The 12,119-nt window shown below is 46.7% G+C and overlaps 1 protein-coding gene across 4 annotated transcripts; it reads left to right on the plus strand.

The window, feature by feature from the left end:
• The first annotated feature begins 6 nt into the window (after positions 1 to 6).
• EPGN (epithelial mitogen) lies at positions 7 to 9,956 on the plus strand. 4 transcript variants are annotated; one of them, XM_066549288.1, is made up of 5 exons: positions 7 to 2,098; positions 2,581 to 2,694; positions 7,057 to 7,177; positions 7,903 to 8,055; positions 8,342 to 9,956. In XM_066549288.1, the coding sequence occupies exons 1-5, from the start codon at positions 2,062 to 2,064 to the stop codon at positions 8,394 to 8,396; spliced, it is 480 nt and encodes a 159-aa protein (XP_066405385.1). In that variant the 5' UTR covers positions 7 to 2,061; the 3' UTR covers positions 8,397 to 9,956. The 4 variants fall into 4 exon arrangements, with proteins under 4 accessions (XP_066405385.1, XP_066405386.1, XP_066405387.1 ...); XM_066549289.1 differs by having other exon boundaries at positions 7,060 to 7,177; XM_066549290.1 differs by having other exon boundaries at positions 2,605 to 2,694.
• The last annotated feature ends 2,163 nt before the right edge of the window (positions 9,957 to 12,119 follow it).

Consider the following 12,119-nt stretch of genomic DNA (forward strand, 5'->3'; position numbering starts at 1 on the left):
TTGCACTGCTGTTTGTTTTCTTTGGTTTAACTGTGATCATCTCTGTAATTTTTGGCAGAGTAGCCATTTAAGGCACTGTGCCTGTGTTCCTTGAGCGAGCCTGCCTGTGTCATGCCCTCCAAGCAGGTCACTGTGCATGGCAAGCCTTTCCCTTGATCCTGTTGGGAGCTGGGTTAGCATTACAGCACAACCTCTGGGGCCCGGGCTTGGCTCCACTACATGCTGTCTGCGGAGCTGCTGGAGGCTTCCATGAGAGTGCTCTCTGCTGGGAGAACATCCAGAAGGAGTATCCAGAGGGAAGGGCCCATTAGACAACCCAGAAAGCAGGCTGGTGTGCCTGACCTGGTCAAGGTTTGTCCAAGGACAAATGCCCTGCGGCAGACAGAGGACAGCCTTGCCCACTGCAGCCTTGTCCCAGGCCTACCGCACCTGCTGTGCTGCCTCATGACAAAGCCTGCCCTCTGATTCAGGCCAGATTAAACTGCCATTGTGCAGCTGAGTGTTGAAAGCAAGGCTCACCAACCTCATCCCTGCTTGGGACTGATAGCAGAGGTTATCTGGGTAGGCATAAACACTCCTGTCCATCCAGGAAGTGTGCAAGTTGCACTCAATCAGTGTGCAGGCATGCAGTAATTCAGGATAGTAAAGGAAGGGAAAAGCCTCCTGGAATGCAGTCCATGAGCAGGAAAAGGCAATAATTAAAATATGCATAACTAGCTGGTGTTTTTCCCTGAACACATGAAGTGGTTGGATGTAGTCCTATAGATCACTGAGGAGAATGCCATGGAGAGGGAGGATGTGAGCTGATTGGAGTTACCAAGGCACTTATTAAAAGGCTTTGGGTTTTAAAATCTAAAAATTGTGCAATGTTTTTGTTGATTGGAGCTTACAGTTGAGGAAGTGAGAGTTGTTGCTGAGGTGAGCTATGTACCTCTCCTTTGGTCAGTCAGGTTGTTGATGTCTCAGTGTGTTACTGAACTGGGATTTTCCAATTAACTGCTCTAGTCTGGGCACATCAGTACCCTTCAGAGAGACCAGTCCTGCTTGTTCCAAGCTGCCTGTGACCAAGGAAGCTGGACAGTGTTTGGAGTTGTGGAGAGTGGTTTAGTATGAGAAGCATGTTTGACAGGTCTGTTCTAGAGACCCTGCAAACACTATGTAACAAGTATGAGTGTTTGCATTAAGCATAGTCACTTCTTGGAGAGACAGAGATGGGCTTTTTTGGCAGAAATGAAGGGATCTGCTGCTGTAGGAGGCAGCAGTTTACCTGCTCTTTCAGCCTGTGTTTTGTCACTGTTTGTGCCTGGCCAGGTCTGGACTTGTGCCCTGCAGCTCTAGCCAGCAATCCCAGGCCTGCCACCGGCCAGTGGGCTTCCTGGCTTCCCGGGCTGTGCACAGCCAGGCTGAGTGGAAAGTGATTAGCACAGCCCTCAGGCTTGCAGGGCCTGGGATCAAAGGCCTCCCGCTGGCAGCCACTGATGAAGAACACCATCCATTATCTTTGTGCCTGATCGCTTCCTAATCTCGGCACTAGCTGTTCCCGCAGTTCCTCTTCTGGATGGCAGGGACTGAGAGATGGGAGGACCAGGGGAGGGACATTAGCAGAGCAGGGACTGGTGTCTGCACTTGAACTCCAGTGTAGCATCCTGAGGGTGAATATCCTTCTGGAAGTAATACAAGACCTACATTGTGAAGAGAAAAAAACACTACACTTTCAGTCGTGTTTTGTTTGGCTCGCCTTTGTTTGGCTGTTTTTTTTGTTCTTCTGCACTGTCAGATTCTGGGTCTCGCTCTAAAACTGCACCTTTATGCCCACAGGTAATAGGAAACCAGGGTTTCAAAAGAAAACCTGATGCCATTGCTAGATAATAGCAGTTTCCTAAATACATGTGTGGTTGCCCCGGGGGTTAGGTTGTTACCAGATGCACCTTTTCTTGATTGGTGAGAACAGGAGATGACGCTTCCTGGAGTATAAGTGCAAGAGAAAACACGGGAGCACAGATAAGCACAGCAAGCAAGCCACCTGGAAAGAAGACCTGAGAAGGTGTTAAAGTAGCTGCCATGGTGTTTGGAATGCTAATCTATATTTTGCTGAAAGGTAGGTTTGGAAGAGGCTTTTCTGTGTTGTGAGGTGCCAGGATTTGTTAAACAGAAACAAAGCCTTTCTCCTTCTGAGATAGGCAGTGGGGTGGGAGGTGTGCAGAGATGTAGGGAGCAGAGCTACTTCAGCCATTTGAAACCTGGATGAAATTTTAATTGATGGGGTGTAATTTAGACTCTGAAAATAAGCTTCTTAAACTGGTAAATAGGTGTAAGGTTTGTACTATGCTACGTGTATCTATGCTGTAAATTGTGCAGGATAATAGAATGGAAAACATAATGGATTTGTATTTTGGGACATTTACAAGCCATTGTTTGTTGTCCCACAATCATAATTACACTGCGTTAAAAGGAAGAGTGTTTTAAGTGAATTGTTACTGTATTGCTGCCTTCTCTGGGGTTTGTTTGAAGTGCATCTTGTATGAAGTGCTTTCTGGGTGAAATGAACCTTGAATAGATACACTGAGTTTTCTGTTCCAGTAAGCATCTATTTGCATTACACAGCAATGGGGGCACTGAGTGAAGAGTCCACTATTACTGCTTCATCCCTCAGCACAGACTTACGGATTAATTGGACAAAAAACAACGCTGAAGGTATTGGTTTTTTTTCTGTTTGTCTCTGTTAATCTGTCGACTGGGGGAAAAACCCAACCAACAAAATAAAACTTCCACCAAAATCTGTGATGCTCCATCCCTTGGACACTGTGGGATTTGTGAGACAAGCTGATTTCTTCATGGAGTCTTTGAAGCCTCTCTGGAGTAAGGGCTGCCACCCAGCTGGGATAGGCTCAGCGATGAGCAGCTGAAGGATCATTGAACTCAAGTTTAGTCATGATTTGAAGGATACATTTTAAGGCTGATGTCTAATTTCTGTTACTTTCACCTGGTGCTTGGTTTCTGACTGTGCTCAGCACGCACCTCAGTGTGTAGAAGTGAGAAGGAACAGGCACAACGTCAAACAATGCCTGTCATGAGTTGTTACTCACTAGTTTCTGTCTTTGTTGCAGTTTTGCTTTTGGCTGTCTGGGCTTTCACAGCTCTGATCTGAGTGCTGGCTCTCTCTTCTTCCTTTCTCTTTCCTGACTGAAATGTGAACTCAGGCTCTTTTACCTGCCAACCTCTGAGAGCAGAGCTGTGTTTATCCTGCCAGCTGCATTGATGTTACCTGAGATGCTGGTGATGTCATTGCTTTCAGAGAGCTGTGCCATCTGGGAATGAGGTTTTGGCAGGTCAGTAGAGAGGAACCTAACTGTGATACTTTTTAGTGTCTCTGTACTTTGAAAGGTGAATAAACCTACATACAAATAATCTTCTGTCAATTCTAAGTCATCACAGGATGTCTTCCAAGCCTTTTTAGTAGCTCCATAAGCTTTTTATTTTCTCATAACAAGTCCAGCTGTTTTGTTTTCATTTCTGATCTCTTGTAGTGGCAGAGTGTTACATATGCATTCATCCACACACATACTGTATGTGTGGGTTCCTTATATATATACACATAAAATACGTATACACACACTTGTATGCATGTGAAATTGGTAAGGTGTTGGTTTTTGACCACAGTACTTTGGTTTATCAGTGCAGCACTGTGGTCTGGTTTAGTCTGTGACATGATTCTTGCTGAGCTGCATACAGCAAACAGGAAGATAATGAAGTGGAAATACCCTGTGGCTTGTTAAGTGCCCTGTTAGTGTTGTTTCTAGAAAGCAGGAGCATTGGGTCATGTTTCAACAAAGAGGAGGCTTATTTACAGGGTCACAGCCATGTCTGCAGTAGTCTGTGAACCTTTGTGGCAGCTGGAGCTGTGGTAGTCAACTGGACACCAGCATTTTCCTTTAAGAGAATTCCACTCAAAGGTAGTAAAGGAGGCCCTGGAGCTGGGACTGAGCCCTTCCCTGCCTCCTCTTTCCCACTGCCTTTCCTCCCTGATGCACCATACTTGTGGACTGAGCTGTCATGGTCTTACTGGCTGATCCTTTTGTTGCCAGTCTGTTAGTTTTGGCAAGCCCAGGCTTCCAAGTACCTGTAACCCTGATTTCATGTCGGATCTTGCCAGGTGTATCTGAATGACTCAGTTGCAGGCAGCTGTCAAGTGCTTACATGGCATGTTTCTCTCTCCTCATGTGACATGAAAGGGCACATGGACCTGTTTATTCAACAACTTGTTTAGTATCTAGGTGGGCAGTATGATAGGAATTAACATAATGCTCTGGGGCAGGCTAGGAAATCATCCTTTTTGTTTTTGAGACTCATTCTTTCAGAGGTAATTTGTACTTTTGCAATGTCAAAATAATTAGCTCACGGAATTTTTGTGTGTAGACTTAATAGCTGATGTTACCCACAAGCTGTTCCTCCTGACAGCGAAGAAGGAATGTGCTGGTCTGTCTCAAGTGCTTTCTAGGCAGGCTGCTGCTCCGGGCTAACCTGGGTTTCTAATGACACTGGCACTCAGGGAAAGGGGTTCCTGTGCCTGCGCAAAGCCAGGTTTCCTGCAGGTGTGGGTAGGTGGAAGTCTGCCACCTCTCGGCAGAGCTGGCATGAGCAAGGAGAGATTTTGGGATGTGGCAATCCATCTGGTCGAAGTTGGGGTAGAGGTGGCTGGGGATTTTGTGCCTCTGGGGTGTGAATTTGTACCTTCCTCATGTTTATTTTCTTTCTTCCCCTCGTGGAAGAGATGGAAATGAAAAACTAAACCTGTGCGATAGACACCTTCTCAGGGCCTAGCAGGAGAGCAGTACTTTGGGCAGTGGGAAATGCTGGCTGAAGTCTCCCATTGAAAGATATTTTTAGTGGTTTTTCCAGTGCACTTTGTGCTGAAATGGTGATTCAAAACAGTTGGTGCCTGAGTGTTTGAGGAGGCTCCTGGGAAAAGTGTGGACTTGCCATTGTCTGTTTTCTGAAACTCTTCCCTGCGGAGCTTAGGTAGCTGTTCTGCAGGTTCTTTAGACCTAACCAGAGTGGGCTTTTGAGAGTCTCTGGCACCCTGGATCTCCTTGGCATGCTGAGCCCTGCAGCTCTGCTGCCCACATGCTTTCCTTTGTGCTTTCCTCATGAGAGAGCAGTGTACAGTTCTCCTGTGCAGCCAGTAGGGTCATCTATCTCTTGTCCCAAAATCTGTCTTTTCATCCTGAAAACTGCCCTTTCTTAACGCCTTCCTGGAGTCTGTCCCACTAAGGCCTGGTCCTTGGCTGACTGTGCTCTTAGCCAACAAGCCTGTCTCCAGAGATTGTCAGCAACCTTCCCAGAGGCAGCCCAAAAAGAGCCAGAGCTGGATACTAAACTTTTGTTTAGCTAGCACCAACTTCCTCCCTTGCGTTGTGTTTCTGGGCCCCATAGTGTGAAGAGAAACTTGGGGGTAACTTTTTCTCTGTGGAAGGATGGCTAAGATGCCCTTTTCTCAGCCATTAGAAGTTCATTCTGAAACAAAATGTGCTTTCCCCACCTCTGTAGCTTTTCTGAGGAAGTGCAGTAAGCCCATGTGTCATTTTTTCAAGCAGACCTGAATTGTCACTTGTTCTCCCTAGGTCTCATGCTAAGCTGGGAGTTTGGTTACTCTGTCAGGTTTGAGAGACACTGTTCTCAAATGAATTGTTTGATCTGAGTGTCAGTGATAGCATCATGCCTTTTGGGTGTCCAAACCACATCATTCACAGCTCAAGCTGAGAGCTGCTCTAGCAAGGACAGCTGTTTGTCATTGCTTGTTGCCTCTGATAAAGCTGCAGAGAGGAGGAAGGATAAAACCTCCAAAACTACTTAGAAGAGCACACAAAGGAGGTTCCTGCAGTTAGATGGTTCAGACTGGAATTTGATTGGGAATTTAGGGGGTTGGTGCTGTTAATCCTGAAAAGTGTGTGGTGGGCTCACAAGTTGCCCTCAAGGAGGCTTGAGGCTTGTGTGCGTGGCAATGGTTCCATGATTGTACCATTTCCAGACCTAGATTCAGCACTTAGTCAGAAAGGAAGGGTTCTGCTTGCTGTACCTTTGAGTCACCTTTGTTGGGTAGACCTTGTCACCTTGCTGCAAGATGTTATTTTTGTTGTGGTCATAACTGAAAGCTGCTGTTGACATGCCCTCTGTTAGGAAATCACCTTCAGCTGTCACTGAAGCAGTCCCCTGAAATAGCAAGTCATTGCTTGGACACCCCACCCCACCAGTGATTCCTGGAACTGGGTAGAGAGACCAGTTGGAACAGATGCCTGCAGTGATGGCAAAGCTTTGGAGCTTTCTCCTCACCTGCTGCACCCCTGTTCCTGTGACTTCTTTATTCCCATTTGAACCACTGTGAAAAAGGGAATAAGGTAGTGTTTTCTGTGCGAGAAATGTGCTTGCTGACCCAGTTGTGTAGAATTCAGCACAAGTTCACCACCTTGCTGACCATGGACTGTGCTTTTGCACAGCAAAACTAACCAGGCAGTCTTGGCAGCTTAAAACTGTCCTGGGACACTCAGCTAACATTGAACCATGGAGAAGGGAGGGGAGGGAGGAGTCCCACCATTCATCCTCACCCAGAGCTTATAGGCAGGAGCACCAGAAGTGCAATAGTTTGTCTTGGGACAAGGAAAAATTAACTATTAATTGAATCCAGACTGGGAAGGATACTGAGAGTAATGCAGTGCTCTCCTTGTGTCCTAAACCCCTGCTATTACTGGGGAAGTTTTTCTGATTGCATTGCAGATTGGATAGTGCTGATGTTACCCTGTGTGAATCTCCCATAGTAATTTCTGTACATGTTGCTCAAGAGCAGATGATTTATTTACAGTTAGTGCTTTCTCAAAGCTGTGCTGGACTGTCTGGGAAGCTTGCTCTGTTCGGTGCTTGACTGAACCAGCTCACGAGACACCACACAGTAAATTGACATACAGAGTGTTTGCTGCACAGTGTCTGTTCTCCTCCAGGTGTGAAAATATGTTCAAACAATGTTCTGTCCTAAAAGTAACATGACTTTGTTCTGTTTCACAGTAGATTATTCAGAGCAGCCAAAGCTCTTGAAGCTGATGCAGACCTGCCTTGAGGAGCACCACAGCTATTGTATCAATGGGCTCTGCGCCTTCCACAGTGAGCTGAGGAAACCCATATGCAAGTAAGGAATGATGCCTGTTATACCCTTCTTCAAAAATGGCACTGGCATTGATTCTTCATGTGCTGCATGTGCAGCTTCACAGTGTCAGTCAGATATTTGCAGGATTAAACTTTGTCACAGACCTGAGTGCTGTGGTGTTTCAGGACTGCAAACAAGGCTGCAGTACTGTGCTAGTGGAAACTGGAAGGGAGAAGGGCAATTCACAGCTTTGTAGGTCACTGCCATGGTGCCATCTCAAATCACAGCTGGTACTGGAGTTAGTAGTAGAGGAATCAATACATGTTCACAGTGAGTATTAAGAAGGGAACAGCACCTTCCAACATACCAGCTCCAACTGCCTTATTCCACAACTCCATACCAACCAGAACCATGGTGTCCTTACAGTTCTCTAGGATGCTTAGTGGGCAGCCTTGGCCTCTGGAGACATAACAGCAGCTGAGGATCTGCAGAGCACAGTGCTCTTGGTCCACACCCTGCACAACCAGGGGATGTTTAGACTGTGTTGCTGCTGTGACTGCAGTACTCAAGCAAGTTTTAACCTGGATAAACTGGGACAACTGGTAGTCTTGGTGGAGGGAAGAGGTTCTGAGTGAGCACCAGGTTCAGCCCCTCCTTGTTTAGACTTCTTGTGATCTGTTCAAAACTGATGGAAACTAATGTGTGTTTGAAATAGAAAATGAAACATGCTCTGAATGATTTTTGTGTGATGTGTATTTATTTTGTAGGTGCCTTGCAGGTTATAATGGAGAGAGGTGTGAACATTTAACACTAAATTCATATGCACATAATTCTTATGAGCGCTACATTGCTGTGGGGATTGGGATTGGAATACTGACCAGTGGAATACTCGCCATCATCTACTGCTATGTTAGAAAGAGGTATGGGTAAATCTGGAGCCTTCTGATTAGATTGTTCTGAATTTCAATGGGCAGAGTTTTAGGGACACTGGGGTTGTGTCTTTGCCTGCTACTAATCTATGGTGTGATTTTCAAGGAACTAACTCTCTATACTTCTGATTTCTGATCTACCAGTGGTGCAGTTGTCTGAACCGTGGGGCTCCTCTGGGCTGCCCAAGTGAATTAGGGGGGCTAGAATTTGGTTCTGTGCAGGCTGCTGCAGTTTCAGGTTTGGCTGATGCAAATCACATGCTGGTGTCTGCTTTAGATGCAGGAAACTGCAATCCCCCTACAAGGTGTGTGTGGGTGAGACGACGCTGTGAAGCCCTGTGCTGGAACTCTCACCGGTTTGCCTGCTGAGGAGGAAGGCCCCCGTGCCATGGGACAGGTGCCCCGGCCTTGCAGAGGAGATGAGCCCGAGGGAACGGCGGAGGAGTGTGCCAAGGGAGCTCCTGCAGCACTGACAGGCTCTGGGTGTGGTTGAAGAAAGATTTCCTCTCTTGGGTGAGGGTGGATGGTCCCCAGGCCCAAGCAGCTGAGGACACTGGCAGGCATCTCAGCACTGTCCTGTGCCTAGTGTTTGCTCTGGGGGGAGGACTGGTTGGTTTTAGCCGTTTTCAGTCATTTCAAGTGCTCATACAGTGTTCTGCTTTGGTCTTTTGTGTGTTCTGTTTGGTTTTGTTTTCGTTTTTTTTTCTCCTCTGGAGGATAAGCACCACCTCCCTCATAGTGGAGCTGTGTTCTGGACATCATGCACTGACCACTAACCATTTGGGTTCTGATTTTGTTGTCTGCTGGCTGTGTGTGTGGATAAACAGTCCTCTCCCAACCCAATGGTTACCCTTGGTGTGCTGGGCCACGTATGGGCTTCTGGTGCCATAAAGGACAACAAATGTTTCGGACTGAGGAAAGTGTCTGGTTCTCAAAACCATCCTTAAATTAAAATATAGAGACTAGGCAATTCTCCTGGAAAATCAGACCATGACACCTCTGGGCATGGCATGTTCTTATTGTTTTCATAAGCAAAGCAACAGGACGCCTTTCTCAAAATGGATTATGGAGTGTGCTTGTGACAAAGAACAGTCCGCTTCCCAAACATCCTACAGCAGGTCTTCAGTTCCGTGGAATTTCAGGCAGAACATTGCCTTGCTGCACCCTGATTCCTGCACAAGACTTGAATTGCTAGAGAAGCTGGAATTTTGGTATGAAACTTCACTACAGTTTTTCCCAGGAAATAGACTTTCTCTATTCCATTTGCACATTATGGGAACAATGTGACCACTCAAATAAGAAGTTATTTTAGGGATTCAGTTCCACCCTGGACTAACAGATTGCATATTGGATGCTTGGTTCCAGTCATCTTATCTACAAAGAATTGGTAAGGTACAGAGATTTGGTTCAAGGAAAAGGGAAGAAAATTGGTTCTGAAGATGATGGCACTAACTGGGATGTCTCACAGACAACTGGAGTGTTTGCCATGCTGATGTGACTAGAGATGGCTCTCAGAGATTTTCATTTCAGCTGTTGCACGTTGTAGACTCATCTGCTGTGCTCAGCCATCTACCAGAGAAAGGCAATTGGTACTTTAAAGTCTTGTGGAGTCATATTGGCTCCTAAATTCAGGTGCCTGCTGAAAGCTCAGTTTTTTGGTTATGTGAGTTAATTTTGACAAGAGGGATGCATGTTTTTTGGTTGAAAAAACTATGTATTTGTGAGACTACAGTGACAATGCTGAAATGTGTATGAAAGGTGGGGTTTGAAAGGGTAAAGGTGCGTGTGGCATGTCAATGGTCTGAAGTTCAGGGGCTTCTCATGTGGGCATGCTCAAGAATAGCTGAGCCATCTTGGCTCTGTGATACCAGTAAATAAAACAGCACATCATACACTGTTTGGAATCCTGTGTAACAGAGGGAGCAAGGAGCATATGCACACACAAAAAGGATTGCTGGTGAGGAGTGGATGGACACCACTCCTCTGCACATTGACACCATTGTATTCATCCCTCAGCCTTTTTGTCTTCATCTCCAGTCAAATCTTCAAATCTTTGCACTGCTTGTTTTTTTCCATTCTTCTGACCTTTTCTTGGGTTCCACTGCTGGGTAACTTGTGTTTGTGACTATCTTCAAGTCAGCTTTTGGTAGTGGCCCTATCATTTTGTGTCACAACATGTGGTGAGAGGGCAATTAGGCACAAATTACAGTCTGCATATCCTCACAAATGCAAAACGCCCTTCACCCATCTCACATGGAAATGGAAGATGTGCATGTCATTAGGAAAGCACAGGTGAGAGATTCTGCTTGTTGGTCTCAGGAGAAAATGGTGGCGCTGAAAATCCAAAGGATGAAAAGCCTCAGGGTTTTTGTCACATGAGTGAATCTGCCTCTCCCCAGTGAGTTGTCTCTTGTGCTCACACTGCTGGTGTTGGATTCACTTCCCAAGGACCAGCCCTTCTCCATTGCAGAGGCTCTCTTGGAGCAGACACACACCCTACACAACTGCCTCAGGGGGTCTGTGCACTTGGCACACCAGTTCTAAGGGCACGAGTTGGAACATCTGGACTTCACCTTGCCCAAAGAGAACTGTTGGAGAGATGGATTTTGTTTGCATGTCCTCTTACTGATGTTTGTTACACCCCTTGTGTACCAGAGGCCAAGCAGGTGCCCTGCAGGATGTGCAAGTGCCTTTTCACTGGTATTTACTCATTGCAGTGAGCCATTTTGTACCTACAGCAACATACTCTGACTTGATTTTTTCAAGTTTGGTTACTCGTAAGTGAAAAGGAAGGTCTACTTAAGGGCCACAATTCAGCAGGAGCCTACATAGTGAAATGTTTTTCTAGTTGGCTTTCAGGCCCAAGGAGTCTTTGGAAGTGAGAGTTTGCTGGTATTTTTTTGCCAGTGGAAGAAGTGGAGAGTGAAGCACCAGGTAAGCCTGTGCTATGCAAAATGAGACTTGGTGTCAGGACAGCATGAGAATAAAATAGAAACATGACGATGGGAAGAAGGCAAGGCAGGAAGGAAAAGAAGGTGCTTGCTTTATTTTAGTTCTCTTTTTCCAAGTGGAGTCACGGCTTCCAGCACAGTGTTCCTCACCCCCTGGGTGCTGTGTGCCCACCCTGCAGAAGCACAGCCTCAGAGCAGACCCCAGCTGTGTGTGAGGCATGGCTGCCTGACTGACTCATGGTGCACTTGGGCTGAGGGAATCTGCATGGCCTCACATTGCTGCAGGGAGTCAGCCCTGCTGAGCCCTTCCTTGATAAGTGACAGATGCTGCCAGTCTGGAATGGTGTGCTGCTGCTTACGGTGCTGAATTTCCTGCAGAACTGGCCTGTCAGAGGATCAGGATCATCTTTCCTAGCTCATTTATCAGGCTCAGACTCTTTGTGTAGTGGCATAATTAAGAGAGTCGTAAGCTTCTCCTTCCCTTTCCAGCTGCATGTGCCGAAAACTGTCATTTCAAGAGGAGCCTCTGCTTTATGTGACTTTTAGGCAGGGCTGCTTCAGCTATGGGAGGCAGCAGCTTAGCAGGGGCAAGCCAGAGACATCAAAGACCAGGATATTCCTTTCTCAAGGACCGAGCGCTTGCCCTGTGAATGATCCAGGCTGGTGGAACCACACTGGCTTTTCCTGCAGCACCTCTCTCATGCTGGGTTGCCCTTAAGCCACCCAGCCCTGAACCTGCTCCACTGGCATCTGCAGCCACTGTGCAGGTGTGCTGGGCTGCCACTGGAACATCTTCCCTGAATTCAGGTCCCATTTTCTGCTCAGCTGTGTGGATGGCCTGCAAGTTTCCTTGATCCCAGCAAGGTCTGCTGCAAACACTGAGATGTAAGCCTGGGGACAAGATGGCTTTAAAGACACTTGATTTGGTTTTGGAGGGAAGTGTAAGGAGCTGAATTGATGCTCTGAGTGCACAGTGTCCCTGTCCCTCGGGCTGGTTGGGGCACACTGGTGGCTGGCACACAGGTAAGAGACAGTTTTTCCTTGGAGGTTTTCTGCTATTCTTAGTAACCCATAGTATACTTGGAAAATGACACACCAGGGTTT

Source organism: Molothrus aeneus, chromosome 4 (assembly GCF_037042795.1).
Source record: "Molothrus aeneus isolate 106 chromosome 4, BPBGC_Maene_1.0, whole genome shotgun sequence".
Taxonomy (NCBI): Eukaryota; Metazoa; Chordata; class Aves; order Passeriformes; family Icteridae; genus Molothrus; species Molothrus aeneus.

Bases quoted from the DNA above. Each gene is read 5' to 3' on its own strand.
- EPGN (XM_066549288.1), top strand. From the start codon at position 2,062: ATGGTGTTTGGAATGCTAATCTATATTTTGCTGAAAG. The intron at 7,178-7,902 runs GTAAGGAATGAT...TTTATTTTGTAG, and splicing joins CTGAGGAAACCCATATGCAA to GTGCCTTGCAGGTTATAATG. The intron at 8,056-8,341 runs GTATGGGTAAAT...TGTCTGCTTTAG, and splicing joins TACTGCTATGTTAGAAAGAG to ATGCAGGAAACTGCAATCCC.